We start from the raw sequence: 18,632 nt of genomic DNA on the forward strand, positions 1-18,632 counted from the left end.
AGTTAGCATTCACGAATTGGAAATGTTCCCTCATGTTTAGCAGCAGACTATGGTTTGTTTTCGGGGAATCATGTTCTGCCTGCAGAACATGGTGTAAGCTGAAATTACGATTTTGTCGTGTCAATCTCAGTTGTTCAGTAGTACTAATAGCCAGTACTACTATTCACGACTTTTCAGTTGTTCTTGGTGCCAAATCGTGATACAGTAACTGTGTATTCCAGCACTATATCATCGGCACTACAACTCACCTCTCACCCAATCCCCAAAGCTGCAGTCTGTCCAGCACTGCTTCTTCTAGTGCAGATTTGCTCACACTCAAATTCGACAGTTCACTCAAAGACGAGTCTGGGGCTTTCGCATCTCCTGGAATTTTCTGATTCAAGATCCTCGACCACCTCAGGTTCTTGGCACCCTCTGTAGCACCTTCTTCCTCTTCCCTAGCTTGTGACTCTTGACCACTCTCATTTTCCTTCAATTCATCCTCATCCTCATCCTCATCTTCTTCCAGTTCTTGTCCCACATCCAATCCGCGAGTCTTGGTCTCAATTTCATGTTCCAGCATTCGTAAATGCTTTGAAAACAGTCTGTAGCTCCTCTTCCGCAGGAAAAACTCCGGTGTCTCGAATTCCCGACTCAGTTTGGACCAATCGATGCTCTTGTTGTTGCCAAATCGTGATATCTTCAACCACAGTTTCTGGTCCTTTTCCAGGTCCCAATAGAACTTTGGAGGCTCTACAAACCCTTCCCTATCGCGTCCGGCAACTTTGACATAGATTACGGTATTGTCAGCGTCCATTAGGAACCGATTTAAAGATACTTTCAGGATATGTTCTTGATTCTTGATGGTGAATGCAGTATATGTAGCTTATATTGGGCTCATCTCATCTCATCTCACTCGAAAAACACAACAAACTTGGGACAATGCCAGCATGGGCAGTGCTACCACGTCAAGTGATCCCTTCTCAGCTCTTTCCCAGGACTTGATTCATGTTCAGGTCAACACTTATGACGCTTACCATGAATTTCCGGGCGATTTTGATCGAGACACCGGATTAAGTTTACCAGACCGGAAATTTGATGCTGTGCCCGTAATACGAGTGTTTGGATCGTTACCAAGCGGCCACAACGTTCTGTGCCATGTGCACGGAATTTTTCCGTACATTTTTGTACCGTATGATGGTCGAGAACATGATTCTTTGGGTGTGATGCGATCGCGATGTGCTAGCTTTCATCTCAAACTCGAAGAAAGACTTAGGGAAGTGTATTCCCGGGGCAAGAATGGTGATGATGAGAACGGTAATGGTGGTGAAAACGCCAAGTCTTTGAAATATGTAGCAGACGTTTCCCTCGTCAAAGGTGTCGACTTCTATGGTCACCATTCTGGATATGCTGCGTTTTTCAAGATCTCACTTCTGGCTCAGTCTTCAGTGGGGAAAATATCGGATCTCTTGCGGGATGGAAAGGCCACAGGCCGCAAGTGCAAAGTATTTGAAGCCCATATACCCTATTTGTTACAGTTTTCCACAGATTACAGTATCTTTGGGTGTTCATGGCTTAGGTTGCACCGCTGTTACTTTCGAACGCCCGTCCTCAACCCGGATTTTGCCCAAGACTCATTGCTGATGAACGATGACCTCAAGAGGTTTCTGCTCAGGTTCCATAACGGACCAACGACAGAATCCGGAACAAATGTTCCAAGAGTGGGCAACAGTCTTTTAGAGATCGATGTCGTTCCACAATTCATACAGAATCGCGAGGATATCACGTACAGGGATCTTCATAATTCACTCTTCGAAAAGTCTCTGGATGAAAAGGAAGAAACACTATTTATTCCATCTACTAAAGAGTTGTGGACTCAAACGTCCCAGTTGCGCAAAGAGTTTGGTCTCGATGATTTCCAGCCAGCATCGGAAGGCAAAAGGCCCAGTTGTCTCCCGCAGTGGCAGAGTCATGATGAAAACTTGCTTTTCTTACAAAAGGCTAAAGAACGAATGTCTCATCGCAGCAAATTGAAAAACCACCAAGTCAGCGCGAGTGCTGTAAGCAACTTAAACCTGCCTCAGACGTCTCTAAGTACTCTTTGGCCGTCGTTGGATGGAAGCAGGTCTCATGGAATGAACGGGTCATTTATAAATTCGAACGAGACACCTGTAGAGTTCGTCGTCTCCCGAAGTCCTTCACTGCTAAGCAGCGGTTCCTCCGTGGTGGAATCCGAAACTGATTTGAACGATGGAGAACGCGCTTCCCCGGGGCAAGCACCCGATAAACTTGATGAAATTTCTGAACCAGCCGCCATTAGTAACCCGAAGGTCACACCGCTGTCTTTTGATGATAATGTTCTGACTCAAGCGATGGTGCATAAACGGAAAAACTCCTGGGCTGCGCAAAATTTGGAGAGACCCGTGAAATTGCGTAAAAAGTTGGACCTTCAACGTTCAATACAGGAGTTACCGGGATCTTTCAAGTATAAAGAATTTGATCTTGACCACGCTAGTATCCTCACAAGTCTAGAAGACTTGGGCTGTCCCAAGATTAAATACAGAGACCCCTTCTTCGGAGAGCCCGAAGATCTCAAGAAAAAAGATCATGTGTACTCAGGACGTAGATTCCTGATTCAATCAACGCATTTGACCTGCCGAAGGCCGATTGACTTTGGCGGAGAAACAGTGCGCTTGGAATCTGATAATTCTGTTGAATCGGGTAATGATATCTCCTGGAAGTACGCGATGGAGCCGCCTGGATACTCTGAAGTTCAAGAATACACTTTGTCTCGAAAGCGCAAGTTTCGTTCTCAAATCGATTTCAAGACTTTAAGCAACGAATTCGGCTACAAGTTCAAAAGTAACAATTCTTTGAAGGGATTGAGTACTGGAGATCATAACACTCTGTCTCACCTTACCCTCGAAACATTTTCCAAAAGTAGAGACATGTTACTGCCTGACCCCGCAAATGATCCTGTCGAGCTGATATTTTGGCAGATAGAGCCAGGCTCTTTACCAATTGACTTCGGAATCTCTAGCGATGGTGTTATGGCATTTTGCGCGGATGAAGATAACGCATTTGCAGCTCGACTAGAAAGCGCTGCAAGACCAACACCTGTTGCCATCTATAATTCAGAGGAGGAGATGATAAGCGGTTTAGTGGATCTGGTACTTTTGCTTGATCCTGATATTCTCTCTGGATTTGAAGTGCACTCTAGTTCGTGGGGGTATCTTATAGACAGATGTGATCAGGCGTATGACCGCGATTTTTGTGAGGAGATCTCAAGAGTTAAGCACAAGCACTTCAACAAAAGAAAAGACGTTTGGGGGTTTTCACACGATTCGGGAATTCACATAGCTGGAAGGCATGTGTTGAACTTGTGGCGTTTATTGAGGTCTGGTCTAAATCTCTTGAAGTACACTTTGGAGAATATAGCATTTCATGTGTTGCATGAACGATTAGCTCATTTTCCGCCTGCGGAATTGACCAAACTCTGGAATGCCAACTTCGACATGACAGGACTTACTACTTTGGTGTCATACTGGAAGAAGAGAACGGAAGTTAATATCAGATTACTCGAAAGCCAGCAAATTATTAACCAAACCGTGGAACAGGCGCGATTGATCGGTGTAGATTTTTATTCTGTTATTTCCAGAGGCTCTCAATACAAGGTCGAGTCTGTTTTGGTACGCCTTTGTAAGTCTGAACATTTTCTTGTTTTGTCACCTAGTAAGGTCCAGGTGAGAAACCAAAAGGCTTTGGAATGTATCCCACTGGTCATGGAACCTGAGTCAGCATTTTATAAAAGTCCGCTGGTTGTTTTGGATTTCCAGTCACTGTATCCATCTATTATGATAGGATATAACTACTGTTACTCCACGATTCTGGGCAGAGTTCAAGAGTTGAAAGTTAAAGGAAGTGAAGTCGGCGCAACCAAGATAAACATTCCCAGAGGATTTTTGCAAGAGGTAAAGGACTCTGTAACTGTTTCACCCAACGGTGTTCTGTTTGTTCGGGAGAATGTGAGGAAATCCATGCTTGCTAAAATGCTGGCTGACATCTTGCACACTCGCTTCCTTGTCAAGAAGACAATGAGCGACCTGAAAGCCAAAAATGAGACAGTTTCCAAGTTGCTCAATAACAAACAAATAGCTCTGAAGTTGCTGGCCAACGTTACTTACGGTTATACCTCTGCTTCATTTTCCGGCAGGATGCCGTGCTCAGATGTTGCCGATAGCATCGTGCAAACCGGAAGGGAAACTTTACAAAAAGCTATAACTTTAATAGAAGAAAGAGCCGAATGGGGTGCAAAGGTTGTTTACGGTGACACCGATAGTTTATTTGTTTACCTGCCGGGAAAGACTAAAGAGGAGTCTTTCAAATATGGCAAGCAAATGGCTGCAGAAGTCACAGCCTGCAATCCATTCCCTGTCACTCTGAAATTCGAAAAAGTGTACCACCCGTGTATTCTGGTTAGCAAAAAGAGGTATGTGGGATATTCTCTCGAGAAGGAAAACCAGAGAGAACCCAAATTCGACGCCAAAGGTATTGAAACTGTCAGAAGAGACGGGCACCAAGCGCAACAGAAAATAGTAGAAAAATCTCTGCGTATTCTTTTCGAATCTCAAGATCTGTCTGCTGTCAAGGCTTACGTCCAGGACCAATTCCAGAAAATCACGAAGGGACAGGTTTCAGTCCAGGACTTCTGCTTTGCACGCGAGGTGAAGCTTGGGTCTTACAAAAGTGATAAAACGGCACCTGCAGGTGCCGTGGTTGCGCAAAAGAAGACGCATCTGGATCGCAGGGCAGAACCCCAATATCGGGAGCGAGTTCCTTACGTGGTAATAAAGGGTAGGCCTGGTCAGATTCTGCGCGAGCGATGCATCCCACCAGAAGTGTTTCTTTCAAACGAGAATTTCGAACTGGACTCGACCTATTACATCACCAAGACACTGATTCCGCCCTTACAACGATTTTTCAATCTTATGGGTGTTGACGTCACACGATGGTACGTTGAAATGCCTCATTTCAAAGACATGAGCTACAAACAGTTCAAAGAGGGCAAAATGCCTGATTTTATGCGCTCCACGTTATGTTTCAATTGCAAAAAAGAGATTAGAGATAAAAGAATCAACAATCTTTTATGTGCAGAGTGTTTGATTCAAAAGCCACTCACCGTGACGGCTCTTTTGCAGGAGGATATGGCAGTTAAAAAGCAATTGGGTACTATTTTGACTGTTTGCAGAAGCTGCTGCGAACCGTTGACCAAAAATTTACAGGATGATATGTCAAAGATCGTCACGAAGTGCGATTCTCAGGATTGTCCCGTGTACTATTCCCGGATCAAATATAAAGGATACGTCAATACTGATAGATCTCGACAACGCTTGAAACTGCTATCAGAGCTGGACAATTGGTGACCTAGCCTTTTACTGACACCAAAGTAACCAATACTCGAAGTCCATTACACATCACGTGATATTGACGTAGTAAATTTTCGATGCTCATCGCATGGGCATCGAACTTGAGCAGTGTCTAAAAGCTTTTGACCAACAAAATCTTTGAAGAACGGTTTTGGAACGAAAGGAGTCGTTATCAGCATCGATATCATCCCAGGAGTTTAATAAATCACGAACGACACACCGGTACGTTTTTCAAACTAAGAAAATGACGTTGTCAAGGGCTTTGTCGAAAATTCAAAAGAACCAGAAAGGAAAGAGTGTTGCAGTCCACCCAAAGGGCCGGAAGTTTCAAAAGCTGACAACCGCTACCTTGCGTGAAGACAAAATCGCTGCGAAAAAACGGCTCCACAACGAACGCAGAAGCCATGAACTCGGTAGAGTCAAATTCTTGCAGGATGTGGTGAACATGGACACCTTCAAGGACAGAGAAACATTCACACTCGAGGAAACCCTCATTTTTGCCAAACAGTACATTGGTCGTGATGACGAAGAGTTGAGCGAGCTCAAAAAGAAGAGAAGATCAAATAGACCACCCTCCAACAGACAGATTGCCTTGCAGCAGAGAACAGACACGGAATTGAAGGAACTGGAAACCGGGTTTCTTGTGCCGGATCTAACAGAAGCTGCAAACGTGGAGTTTTTGAGAAAGTGGAATCAAACTTTTGGGTCCATGACTACTTTGCAGCAAATCAGGATTAATGACAAGGCCGAAAGAGTGATTGGTGGGAACAAAAGTGCTCAAAAGAGTGCTGCAGATGTAGAAATGAATTAGTTGGCATTGTCATCGTAAAAGCGTTATATCTCTTGCGCATGATGATGGTATTTTATCGAGTTCGTCGCCTGCAAACGCTGCTGTCTGAGCTCGAAACCATAGGTTGTGAAGCCCGCGAGCAAAATCGCGAGTACAACGTTTGTTGCTCGAGAGAATCCTGTTTTACCTGCACCTTCGGCGCTCCCCCGCTTAAATACCAGTTTGCGTGCTCCGTCTACCAAAGAGTCCCCAATTAGTTGCCATTTATCGCGCTCAAGATCTGTTATGACTTTCAGCAGATGCTCTGGTGATTTGCTGCTGCCATTTATCACCGTGAACAGGTCCTTGTACTCTATATGTATATTAGTCAATTGAGCTTTCCATGAAGTCAGCAATCGAGTCCCTTTTTCCAGATCATATATAAGCAATTCAGTAGACATTGCCATTGGAGCTTGATTACCTCTGTTATCCGGCTGGGCCATACCTAGACCTCTCCAGTGGAAAATCTTGGAAAAAACCGATCTTCTTCGAGACGTATTGTTTTCGAAAAGGAGCATACCTGGGGACCATGCAGTAGGATTTGCGGAATTCTGGTTCCATTGGTATTTTCTGGTCTGTTCCGTTGCAAATTGTCGTTGTTCTCGTTTTGATTTTTCGGTTGTTTGCAGGAAACTTTGCAACGACGACAAATTTATATCACCGGGTCTGGTCATAGCGGGTGGTTGCCATTTTGATTCTGGACCTGGCTTTGTAGTACCAGTATTGGCCATTCCAAGACCCAAGGTATCTAAAGTCCTGTGAAATTCTTTTGGAGTGGATGGATGCAGTTCTAACAAGTCCGAACCGGCCTTTTGAGCAGTTCTCAGAGTCTTGGTCTTTCTCTGAGGCTCTGCTACATTCACCATACCCTCTTGCTTCACAAAATGCCCGTTCCAAGCCCGGTCGATGTGCCGAGCGCTGACTTTACCCTGTAAGATGAGTTGGAACAGTTTTCGCAGCTGTTGCAACGAAGCTGTGGTGTCTGGCAACAATTCCTTCGCCAAAATAGACACAGTTGCGTTCAATTGAGTGTCCAGAGAGGGAAACTTTCCGGTTTTCAGTTGTTGTTCCAGGGCAACGAGTAAAAGGTGTCTGTTCTGCTTACTTGTATTGTACTTCAAAATGCTCATATCGCGGCTGTTGGAGGCTCGTTTGGAAGCCCTTGTTCCGTAGAATCTCAATTCCAGCCTTATAAACAGTCTAGTCCCTTCAATCATCTGTTATTTCCGCTTTTACTGTTATTCCATTAACCAGATCTCAGACATCTATAAGAATTCAACGTTAATTTAAAGAAATGCTCTGTACCTTGAACTAAACTTAAGCCAAAGTCAACCTAAAGCCACCAATTGAGCCCTCTAGCACTCTCGAAAACAATGTCCAAGGACCCCGTTAATCTCGACAACATTTACGCTAACAATGTGGGAACTTTCGCCAAAATCGTCAACACGGTGCTGCCTGTAACGTATCCAGAAAAGTTCTTTGACGAACAGTTCGATGCGAAGAATAAATCAACCTTCTTTGGCCAATTGGGCTACTTTGGCGAGGTAGCAGTTGGTGGTGTAAGAGCTGAGCTCATTGCAAACAAGAATGGAGGCGTGAAACCTGCAGGTGTGTATATTCAGGTTTTAGCAGTGCTAGCAGCGTATCGTGGAAGAGCCATCGGGTCTAGGCTTCTAAGCTATATAGAGGAACAGTCCAAAGAGCATTTTCAACATAAGATCTTTGCACATGTGGCAGTCGATAACGAAGAAGGTCTGGAATGGTACAAGAAGCATGGTTTTGAAATCGAGGGTTTACCACTCAAAGACTACTACAAGGACACAACTGGATCACCAGATGCATACGTTTTGGTCAAACAGGTATGAGGGCTGCGGTGCCGCAGTTGATCCTGGGCAAAACAGCGTTCAAAAAACAACAAAGCGTTGAAATGACTATATACTTTTTTTATCATTAGGTGCACCAACTAACCAGCGAATTTTGGTGATTAATTTTCAGCGGAGTCGCCCTCTGCTTTTGTATCACTCACACGCCCAGCTTCAGGTTCTTCATCATCGGTGTCTGTGTCGATGTCTGTGTAGTCGCTCTCTTCTTCATCTGACTCGTCGTTGCTGTCATCGTTTTCGTCCAATTCGCTGTCGTCTTCGTCAGACTCGGAGGCCTCATCCGCAGCCTCTTTCTCCATCTGCTCAACGGGCGATGGATCACGTACGGACAACGACAAGGTGAAATCTAAATCGGTGCCGAAGTATTCTGTACTTTTGACAATGACTCTGAAAAAGAAATCGCCTTTTTCTTCCGGAGCAGGCTGGCTGAAGGGGATCTTGATGGAACCAATGACCCAATCCTCTGGTTTGAATTCTTCATCCAAATTCTTGACAGTTCTCTTGTCGAAATCTTTGTTCAGATTTTCGAACGACAATCTATCAACCAGCATAGGAGTCTGTATAACTTTGCCATCCTTTTGAAGAACGACTAAGGCACACCAACAACCGCTACGTTTGCCAGGGTAGTAAGGCGCAAAAGTTTGCGGCAGTTTGGGTTGTTCCAAGAGAGATGCAAATGGGTCTTTCAAAGATTCAAAATCATCCTTATCTTGACACATCTCGTCGGGAATCAAATTTGGTGGGAAAAATTTGTGCTTTGCAGAGCGCACAAGTACCTTTAGCGAAATGTGAGGCATCGATTGAGGTGTCACTACACTCTCACCAGGAACCTTGAATTCTGCTCTGATCAATTTCAAGTGTGGAATGGAAGATGCAACACTCAACGTTTCTTGCAGCTTGGTACTGTCGTCTATGCCTAATATTTTGCCGATCTTGGCATCCTCGTACGTGAATAGCTTACCAATGGTACGAATGTCGTCCACGGAGCCCTCTGTCAAGCTTTCTGCATTGACATTAGGAAGCTGGAGAAGTTGTGAATATGGCGAAATTGGGGTTGCTTGAACAACGGCTTTTAAAGTGTCAATTGTCATGTTTGAAATTTCCAAGTTGCGGAACGTGGTTGCGATATCTAACAATCCAAACAAAAGAACGTTGCTTTTAGCTACAATTCTGAGCTTTGCAGTTTCAAGGTTTCCGCTATGCTTACGGTTGATCTGGTCATGTAGCAAAGTTTCGAAAGTTTTTTCGTTGAGTTCAGGAAACATAAGCTTGAATTCTTCAGCATGCGACAGCCATTCTATAATGAGATCCAAGGTTACCACTTGTGAAGGCTTGTAATTGAAAAGACGGTCAGAGAAATAGGATGCAGACTTGACGTGAATGCCCTTTTTGGTCACAGATTGTGTTCTAGACCACCATCTGCTCACAAAGTAGGGCAAGACAAGTCCTAGGAGAGCGATATATGTTAAAATCATAATTGTGGAAGCAGAACTGTCGACCAAAAATTTTGGCAAGGCAATTCCGTGCGAGATGGCTTGTGGACCGTCTGGATGGCCATATTTGAGGTAATTTTCGCGTGTAATCTCGTCTGTTAACGACTTGTAAGCCTTGGTAATCAACACATATTGTTCTTCAAGCACAGAACGCTGCTCAGAGCTCAAGTCCTTGGAAAGTTTATCCGGATGAAATTTGACGGAGAGTTTACGATATGCGGAGCGAACCTCACGATCAGTTGAGGATGTAGATATGTCCAGTAGCGCATATGGATCAAACAGAAGGGTTGCTGCATCCTGAATCTCTTCATTAGAACCGATATATTGCACCAAGTATGCCACTACAGTCCAGCCTGCAATAATGAAAAGGTTGCGTTTGGCAAGCCATTTAGACTTTTTCGCCATAGCTTTCGCTCTGAATTCAAGAATTTCACGACTCGCGTATTGCTCCGACATCTCACCCAAGATTGATGCTTGGTCTTTTAAATGCTGCTCACTTTTCTTTCCTGAAACCAGTTCCCACAGTTGCATTGCCGTTAATGGTACTAAAACCACACATAAAACGGCTAAAATGAAAAACGGCCAAGTCTCCGAGCTCTCATCGTAGTCATAGCTTTGTGGCATGGTCGATGGAGTCACAAATCTAAGGTCTCTGGAGGGATATGAAGGTTAAACAAGTATGGTGTTCAAAGCTTAAGATGAGCGTGTCATTTGAATAATATTGAGATCTGAAATTCTAGGTCACTACGTACGAGACATCATGTGATGGATTTTTGACTATAATAGTGACCAGTTGAAACGATACAAGGCGTAGGTTTATGGACTGTTATTGTTTCTAATGCGTCGTCGTATAAATTTGGCTAACGTTTGAGGTGTCTTTGAAAACTTCGTTTTTGTTTTTGGGGAATTTCTGAGAAAACAGGGTACGTCGTTAGTGTACTCGAGGCATGGAGAGTTTTGCAGAAATAGAGCTGGATGTAGTTCTGGTAATGTACCGAGCAAGCTCGCATAGGAGATTGTTTGATAAATGACAGAGAGCGAAATCCTCGTAGTCACGTGACACATGTCAGTGACAGAAGATCTATGACATGGAGTATCTCAAGTTAACGCACAATCAGATATGAGTTTAGGTCCCCCGAGTGAAAATACGGAGTGTTTCGACGTTGGGGACCTGAAAAACTCTAGTGACTTGAACTGGTTTTGAAGCCGGATTACATTCCTTTGTATTGAGGAATCTCTATAATAAGAGAATTTCTATCATGCCTTGAGGTTGCTAGATGATTTCTGAAACTCGAAGAAAGGTCTTTGCATTATTTCTGGACTGACACAAGCAGCAACTTTGAAGGTTTCTTTCCTGATCAGATTTTGTATATCGCAGTTTTCACTTTCATCCCGAGCAAGGCACTTTATCAAATGATGAGTTTGCGGCAAAACAACGTCAAATTTTGCCCCAAATCTCGAGAATTTTATCTACGGAGCAGCCTTCAATTGGTTCTGCTTTCTTTATCTGTTTTCCATGAAATATCACACCGCACTTAACCTCTTGAAGTGTGTTAAATCTGCTGAAAATTGTAACACTGAATTTTTTCGAATCTTCTGAATTCTCTTGGATTATCAGACGACAGTCTCGTGGAATGCTCATGTACTACCTTAATCTCTCACTTCTATCGTGCTAGACAAGACATGGCTTCTTCGTACCACTGTGATAGCTGCAAAAAAACATTCTGTCAAAATATCAACACAGGACAAAAATTGCGCAGAAATAAGCCAAGAAAACAAAAGTCACATCAACAATTCTAATAGCGTACCACCATCCAACTGCGGCTCAGTTCTCTCTTCTAAGGCTTGCTGGAATTCTTTGTAACGATTTTGATCACTTTGTACTAATGTGACACTGCTGTCTGTCACTTCCAATATTTTATGCCTTTACAACACATTTTCAACTGTAAGATCAATCAAAATTGAGACTGACAACATTATAAACTGTTGTAAAGCTCATTTTCTCCCTAAAATCGCTGTCCACCAATTTTCAGAAAATTATTCAAAATGGTCACAACTTGACGCTCAAACTAGCTTCAATGAACCCAGTTAAAACAATTGAAAGCTAAGAAATTCAAACCATCGATTAGAGGCTATTTATGAACCAAAACCACACTCATTATGTGGAATATTAATCAGTTTGAGCCCAAAACCGTATAACGCGATATTATTCAATTAATAAAAAGTTTTACCAAGTTAAACCATCAATGAACAGAATTTAACCAAAATAATCCAGCTTTCAACTGCAATTGGCACATCGGCAAGCTTTGCTTGGCTTCCAAGTACCCGTCAATTCGAATTAGCACGCTTCGAGGGAATTCTGTGATGCAAAACATTTATCAAAATCCGAACGCTTTTGCTCAGCCAAATCCGTTAGATAAAAGAGTGAAAATCAGCGTTAGAGGCTGGCAAAATGCCACCAGACAAGACCTTGTGAGCTTTGTGAGCCGTAAAACGAGAATTGGCATCGTGGACTCGACAGTAGAAGGTAATCTGGTTGTCGGATTTGTGAATAGTCAAACGGATGCCCAGTCATTACTGAACTGGAACGGGGTTCGGTTTGCAGGTAATGCTTTGAAATTCGAGATTTTGGGTAGTGGCACAGGGGATGCTGGCACGTCGAAAACCATTGTGCTATTGAAATCGTTCTTGTACAAGCGTTACAGTCCTCAGACGAAAATGCTAGATTTAGGGAATCTCCGTAATGACCCCGATCTGGCTACCAACGGACTGTTTTCGTCACAGACCACTCAGTCCAAGATTTTCCCGGCTATGATGAAACTGGCATCGAAAGAATCGCAACTCGTGGTAGAATCAATCAATCTCTCTGACAACGATCTGAGAGATTTGAACATGATCTCGTGCCTGGCGCAAACGTATCCAAATCTCAAAAACTTGTGTCTGGCCAACAACCAGATTTCCCGTTTCCGTGCTTTGGAAGTTTGGAAAAACAAGTTCAAACAACTGCGGGAGCTTTTAATGATGAATAATCCGATCACCACCGAACCTTTGTATCAATCGGAAATACTAAGACTCTTCCCAAGACTTGTGATCCTTGACAATGTGGTTGTGAGGAATGAAGCTAAAATGCAACAAGTGTTCTCCATACCCATGAAGTTACAGCAATTTTTTTTCGAGAACAACGAACTAGGAGCTTCTTCTCTCGAGTTTGTGAGTAATTTCCTCACATTATGGGACACTAACAGAAATCAGCTTATGGCTTTGTACACACCACAGTCCCAATTCTCTGTGGCTGTCGACTCCTCGGTTCCCGCCTCTAGTGTGCCCAATGCAGACCAAAATCCAACATTTGGTTATTACCTCCCACTTTCACGCAATTTGACAAAGGTATCCAGCGAAAGAACCAAACAGCAAAGACTCGCCATGGGACCGGAAGCTATCGACAAGCTTTTTAATTCCATGCCCAAAACGAAACATTTTCTTCAGGAGCAGGCATCCAGCTATTCGGTAGAAGCTTTTTCATATGCACAAGTTCAAGGTTTCACAATTACATTGCACGGATACTTTGACGAAGTAGCTCACCCTGACCTGGACGCCAATAAATCCACGCCCAACTCGGCTGGTGGTCGTAATCGGCGTTTCAATCATGGTCATGCCAACACAACCAACAAACTGGCCAGAAAATCATTTGATAGAACGTGGGTCATTGTGCCTTCGCAAGGCACCGTCATTATTGCATCCGACCTTTTGAATATAAGAGCGTATGTGGATGGTTCCTGGGTAGCTCAACAGCAAGCCCAGGAGCCCTTGGTTCAAGGACAATCACCAGCTCCCCAGCTAGCCTCCCAGCCCGTACAGCCCATGCCTCAGAATCCTTTACAACCAGCTGTTTCCGGCGTACCGGCGACCGCAATGCCAACAGCTCCTCTAACGTTACCAGCTGATGTTCAGGCAAAACTAAATCCTATTCAACTAGATCTCCTCAACAGACTACATCAACAGACAAAGCTCAATGCAGAATTCACCTACATGCTAGCGGACCAAAGTGGCTGGAACTTTGACGTGGCCATGAAGGGATTTCAGGAAAGTGTAAACAACATACCTCGAGAGGCTTTCATTTGATAAAGAAACTCAAAAATTATGCATGAAGGTCAGATCTCGAAATCTGTCTTTCCACAGTTAAAAGGTCTTCCATAAAGTACACAACATTTATTTAGACAAAGTCAGCATTTTGTGATTCTAGATTGTCGAACCGTGTTTGAAAGACCTGAGTGAACGTTTATCTTGACAATGTTCCTAATGGTGACAGAATTTATGGAGCGACAACGACAGTGTCAGAGAAGAGTATGTAAAAATATTTAAGCTTCGAAATCACAAACAGTTTTGAGTAGAGCCTGACAGTACCCATTAGTGGTGATTTTGGCTCATTATTGTTCCCGGCACTTGAGTATGAGAGCGATTCCGGTTCCAAGAAAGTCCAGAGCTCGGTTCTTGCGACGCAAAGCAGGACGCTTATATCAGGTCATGTCATTTCGCAAAGTTAGACGCAAGTTCAATCTACACCAGATACATCAACTTCATCGAAAGAATGCCAAAAAGTTTCGACGAAAACCTTTCGATGCCGGAAAATTGATGACACCAATTGTGGCAGGTGATGGTGTGAACTTGTGGTCTGGAATAGAGTCCCCAGCAGCTAAAAGCAAGCCACTGCTCATTGCATCATTCCCAAATGGATATAATAGGTCACCACGAGTAAAGGTGTTGCAGAAAAATAGACTCTCGAAATTATGGATCAGTCGCAGGCGGTACCGTTTGCGTAAATACAACCCAGGATTGCAAAAGTCTCAAATCCCAGGAGCTGAGGTAGGCTATGAGGATTGTGTACGTAGCTGTCGTACTATTAAGAGACAAGCTTCGAAATATGCAGACGTCAAATTCATCTTCGAAAGGCAGAATGTAATGAGGACTGTGTGCATTCCCAATGGCCATTTACCGGACCAGAACCCACGGCTGCTAGAGTTTCATCCAGATCACAGCATCAGATTAGAAGATTTTCCGTCTTTGCAGCGACCTGAGAACAACGCTGAAGGACCCGTTGTGATAAGCATGGATGCAGGGCCAGGTTTTCTGTCACTCGTGAAGCGGAAGGTCAAGTCACAATTAGAAATCCTAAACTGGAAGATCAGCGAGTATCTGCCTCGAACATCATTGCTGGAGCACCCTGATGTTATTATCTGGAGCACCATTGCTCCTCCTGTAGATAGCAGGGAAAATTCCGCTGACGCTGGCGCACAAACGCTTCACGATAAAATCAATGCTCTTGTTGAGGCTTCAAAACTAGCCGGTACTGCCTTTAATAGCTACAGTCGCATGCTACAAAAGCTCGAAACTGTCTCACCGGGCGCCACCCGTACTATTCGAAGGGCCACGGCCAGACGTGTGGCCCGGCAATAGTAACTGCATAAATACGAACACTAAATTTAAAAGACCAGCAAAACCAATTGTCAAACGTCAATTGTTGACGCCTGCCTCTGGTACCAGTTTTCCAATGCACGGGTATTTCTTTTCGAAGTGCTCCAACCAGCCATCAAGAGCTTCCATGTCCTCTTTTCCCAAATCTGAAAGATCGTCCATTGGTTGATCCCAGTGTCTAAGAGTATCTAAATCAAACGAATTGGTGGCAAGACCACGAGATGCGTCGTGGCCCGCAAAATTCGAGTAAGGTCCGCTAGGACCATAAAACTGTCTACCCTGCGTACAGTCGAAAACTTTACCCTTGATAGCCAAAAAAATCTTCTCATGGTCGTGGCCGTTAAACTTATAAAGGGTTCTAGGGTAAAAAGTTCCCTCAACAATAGGCTCAGAGGTGTTTTTGCCGTCCTTGGGCGAATCAGAATCGCCTGTAACGCCTGTTGGATCTTCACTTGTCTTGACACCTCCGAATAGTAAATTCTTGACGAATGACATGTTTTTACGCTAAATTAAATCAAATGTGTGGTAGCTAGAGTGACTTACAACGCCTTGAAAACGCTTATGATTCGCGTTGGGGATGTATGCAGGGGTCCAAGTTCGTTTGGGAACAGGAAACCTTTAAAATAAACGAAATATATTCGAAAAGCGACAGTTTGGATAAAAGTGATCTAGAGCGGATTCAAGTCTGATGTGGGGTATAGACGATGGAATGTATGTAAGGTGTCCTAAGACTCCGATCCACCTACAGGCCTCTTTGGTATTTCTTTCAAGGCTATTGCAAGGTAATATTTCTATCCGGGTGGTATATTTGTAAAATTTTCTATGCTCACACTTCTTGAGAATTGTCAAGAAAAAGTGCCGAAGATTGTTGAAGCAGGTTTGCGGCAATTATGATTTGGTTTTGAGCACGGGGCTTGTCCCCATCTACTATTGCATCTCTTATTCCAGGGAAGCTCCAAGAACCCGGAGAATCTTGGTACTTGGCAGTTGGCCCGAAAAGTACATTCTTGTAGAAACTGCGATTCGGTAGTCCCTGCGCAGCACAGTGGTATTTCTCAATGCTTGTAAGTCTCCTGTTGAATGCCCACCGGCTTACTGACAGTAACGAAGGTTCCAATCCCTCGTTTTCAATCAGCACCATGTTTTCCCATGTACGAACCCAAGAGTTCACGCGCTCTCCAATCCGCTTCCACGCGCCCAGTTCTGCAGCCAAATACCGGAAACTCAACCCCATTTCACCAGACTTTTCCTTCAAGTCGTCCAGCAAAGCTATCAGTGACGTTGCATACTTCTCAACATCGAATGGTATCATGGGCGAGTCTATCAACTTGAGACAAGTTTGCAAGACATATAGCGTCAAGTCCGAAGAGCGCTCCCAAGATTCGCTGTCCATTTTTTTGGAAAACAGCTCGAAAGTATCGTCGCAAGTGTAGATTGGATACTTTCGCTCTAAGATATGAGGAGCGGAAAGAATTGCCACAGGGATACCGTTCGTCGAGTAGGCGCTCCAGTCGCCATACTGTTGGACTTGTCTAACATTTTTTTCAAATTCCATCATTGAATTGTCACCATTGAAGAACTCAAAAAGTAGAGGATGTGTTTGAATGTCTAGCTTTGGACCACTGGGGTCAATTCCGAGTTGACTTATATCGATTACAGCATAAACCTCTTCTCCTATTTTCGAGGCATCCGATTCCAAGAATTCGGTAGCACCAGCATGTCCGTACTCGGATCCGTCGAAGGAAATGAAGTATATGTTCCTCAAAGGCTTCCAACCGAACTTGTACTTAGCCTGCTGGAACAATTGCACCAAAGATAACAGTGTTGCAGTTCCATAGTTTGGGTATGTGCATCCAGTACAAGCAGAGTCCCGTGCAGCACTTAGGATAATGGCTTTGTCATCTTGTTCTCGGCCTTCAACTTTCCCAATAATACTCCAGGAGGTATGCTCTTGTCTTTCGATCGGTTTCAACATAAAGTTTACCGTCACTCCATCTGCTGCACCACTATACCAGCCGTCATCGAATTGTAAACCTTGACTTTCGGCGAGCAGCTTTTGAAGGTCCTCGCCTTGTCTTCTCGAAATTGGAATAGTGGGTATCTTGGGCACTATACTAGAATCTGCTAACGGCAGTCGCCTATTCGAAGCAGAACTCCAGCCTGGCGAAAGAGGATCTCCCATGCTAGTACGGAAGTTCTGAACAGAAGCCTGCTGCACGCTGTCTATTTGCTCTTCGCCATATCCATCAGATACGAATATTACACCTTTGTAACCACGGTCCTGTGCCCTCTTGACCTGTTCGCCAGGATACAGGTCATAACGCATTAGTAAAACCGTGTTTTCGCCTGCGAAACCATTTTGGTTTAAAAGGTCGAAATCCTGCTGGGTCCCTAAATGGGCATATGCGAGTTTAGCATTGAGGGCTTCTCCTTCCACACTCAATGGATTGAAGTTCTGACCAGTGAGATTCAATTCCAAAACCTTTCCTGACGAAGATTGTACATTGATTGTAGCATTCCCTGGGTAGTTCAGATACGTATCGAAGGCTGCATCACCAACAATCCGTAGTCCGTTGTTGTTGAACGCTTCCTCGATGTACTGTGCGATGGCCATATCACCCTTTGTACCTGCCATATGAGACATGCTGCTAATGAATTCTAGGTCGTTTTCCATTTTGGACATGTCTAAAGCCCGTTTTGCATATGTCATTAGTTGTTGATGATCCGAGAACATTCCTCGAGATCCAGTTGCAGTGCCATTGGGTAAAAGTCCGCTGGATGTAATATAATAAATGAAGCACGAAACGAACAGGACATAAACAAAGCGTCTTAAGATGAGCGGGTTCCCTAGCTTACTCAAGTAGTAATCGAACTTGCGGGATATAATGGCCATTACCACGGCCAATGGGTCTGTAATTCGTTCCCGAACAGGCACCACAATATAACGTTGGAATTTGAGCTTCAGACGCTCTACCTTACTGGATTCAACGCTGTTCTCCGCCAAAAATGGGTCTATAATTTCGAAATGCTCCATACTCCTCTCGAACTCTGCTGCTCTGTCGTTGTCATATTCGGGTGGGTTTGTGGGTAATTCCAGATCTTCCTCGGGGCTATTTGCGGTGATATTACCCTCGTTCGAAAGCTCTTGATCATCCCGATCAACTGCAGTGTATTTGTGAGACGAACGCGGCATTGAAAGCGCTCTAGAGATGGAAGTAATCTTTAGAAAAATAGTCTTAACATGGTTCAATGAATAGTAGTAATTATAGACACATTATTATACACGCATACTAGTGAAATATACACTTCTACGGTCAAGTTTGAGAAAATGATACCAGAGACGATCAAGACTGGGTGACGCCAGCTTCAACTCACCTATAAAAAGTTATGGCTTTGTCAAACAATGTGTTGGTTTTCAACGGGATTTTTGTTTGTTTTTAGAGAATGTTATAATGGTCTGGGTTATTTTCGATTTTATCTGACATCACCATCCCGAGCCTTGAAAATGGGGTAAACTAGTTTTGCATCGCCATTGATTAAAAGTTAGAAG

General features: G+C 43.9%; 10 protein-coding genes across 10 annotated transcripts; 5 read left to right on the forward strand and 5 right to left on the reverse strand.

Annotated features, from left to right (window-relative positions):
- Window positions 1–244: 244 nt before the first annotated feature.
- ATG29 (LALA0S01e04170g1_1) lies at window positions 245–796 on the reverse strand (the record flags this gene model as incomplete). Its single annotated transcript, XM_022774284.1, has 1 exon — window positions 245–796. The coding sequence occupies one exon, from the start codon at window positions 794–796 to the stop codon at window positions 245–247; it is 552 nt and encodes a 183-aa protein (XP_022626396.1).
- A 133-nt stretch (window positions 797–929) lies between these two features.
- Window positions 930–5,402, forward strand: REV3 (LALA0S01e04192g1_1; the record flags this gene model as incomplete). The annotated part of the gene is made up of 1 exon (XM_022774285.1): window positions 930–5,402. One exon carries the CDS (start codon window positions 930–932, stop codon window positions 5,400–5,402), a length of 4,473 nt encoding a protein of 1,490 aa, XP_022626397.1.
- Window positions 5,403–5,649: 247 nt separating this feature from the next.
- TMA16 (LALA0S01e04214g1_1) lies at window positions 5,650–6,216 on the forward strand (the record flags this gene model as incomplete). The annotated part of the gene is made up of 1 exon (XM_022774286.1): window positions 5,650–6,216. The coding sequence occupies one exon, from the start codon at window positions 5,650–5,652 to the stop codon at window positions 6,214–6,216; it is 567 nt and encodes a 188-aa protein (XP_022626398.1).
- A 23-nt stretch (window positions 6,217–6,239) lies between these two features.
- Window positions 6,240–7,451, reverse strand: MRX4 (LALA0S01e04236g1_1; the record flags this gene model as incomplete). The annotated part of the gene is made up of 1 exon (XM_022774287.1): window positions 6,240–7,451. The coding sequence occupies one exon, from the start codon at window positions 7,449–7,451 to the stop codon at window positions 6,240–6,242; it is 1,212 nt and encodes a 403-aa protein (XP_022626399.1).
- Window positions 7,452–7,607: 156 nt separating this feature from the next.
- NAT5 (LALA0S01e04258g1_1) lies at window positions 7,608–8,099 on the forward strand (the record flags this gene model as incomplete). Its single annotated transcript, XM_022774289.1, has 1 exon — window positions 7,608–8,099. The coding sequence occupies one exon, from the start codon at window positions 7,608–7,610 to the stop codon at window positions 8,097–8,099; it is 492 nt and encodes a 163-aa protein (XP_022626400.1).
- A 119-nt stretch (window positions 8,100–8,218) lies between these two features.
- SEC63 (LALA0S01e04280g1_1) lies at window positions 8,219–10,234 on the reverse strand (the record flags this gene model as incomplete). Its single annotated transcript, XM_022774290.1, has 1 exon — window positions 8,219–10,234. One exon carries the CDS (start codon window positions 10,232–10,234, stop codon window positions 8,219–8,221), a length of 2,016 nt encoding a protein of 671 aa, XP_022626401.1.
- A 1,740-nt stretch (window positions 10,235–11,974) lies between these two features.
- Window positions 11,975–13,732, forward strand: MEX67 (LALA0S01e04302g1_1; the record flags this gene model as incomplete). Its single annotated transcript, XM_022774291.1, has 1 exon — window positions 11,975–13,732. The coding sequence occupies one exon, from the start codon at window positions 11,975–11,977 to the stop codon at window positions 13,730–13,732; it is 1,758 nt and encodes a 585-aa protein (XP_022626402.1).
- A 327-nt stretch (window positions 13,733–14,059) lies between these two features.
- Window positions 14,060–15,064, forward strand: OSW1 (LALA0S01e04324g1_1; the record flags this gene model as incomplete). The annotated part of the gene is made up of 1 exon (XM_022774292.1): window positions 14,060–15,064. One exon carries the CDS (start codon window positions 14,060–14,062, stop codon window positions 15,062–15,064), a length of 1,005 nt encoding a protein of 334 aa, XP_022626403.1.
- A 57-nt stretch (window positions 15,065–15,121) lies between these two features.
- On the reverse strand, window positions 15,122–15,577 carry DAP1 (LALA0S01e04346g1_1; the record flags this gene model as incomplete). Its single annotated transcript, XM_022774293.1, has 1 exon — window positions 15,122–15,577. The coding sequence occupies one exon, from the start codon at window positions 15,575–15,577 to the stop codon at window positions 15,122–15,124; it is 456 nt and encodes a 151-aa protein (XP_022626404.1).
- A 331-nt stretch (window positions 15,578–15,908) lies between these two features.
- LALA0_S01e04368g (LALA0S01e04368g1_1) lies at window positions 15,909–18,275 on the reverse strand (the record flags this gene model as incomplete). Its single annotated transcript, XM_022774294.1, has 1 exon — window positions 15,909–18,275. One exon carries the CDS (start codon window positions 18,273–18,275, stop codon window positions 15,909–15,911), a length of 2,367 nt encoding a protein of 788 aa, XP_022626405.1.
- Window positions 18,276–18,632: the final 357 nt, after the last annotated feature.

This window comes from Lachancea lanzarotensis, scaffold LALA0S01, assembly GCF_000938715.1.
Source record: "Lachancea lanzarotensis genome assembly LALA0, scaffold LALA0S01, whole genome shotgun sequence".
NCBI classification, from domain to species: domain Eukaryota; kingdom Fungi; phylum Ascomycota; class Saccharomycetes; order Saccharomycetales; family Saccharomycetaceae; genus Lachancea; species Lachancea lanzarotensis.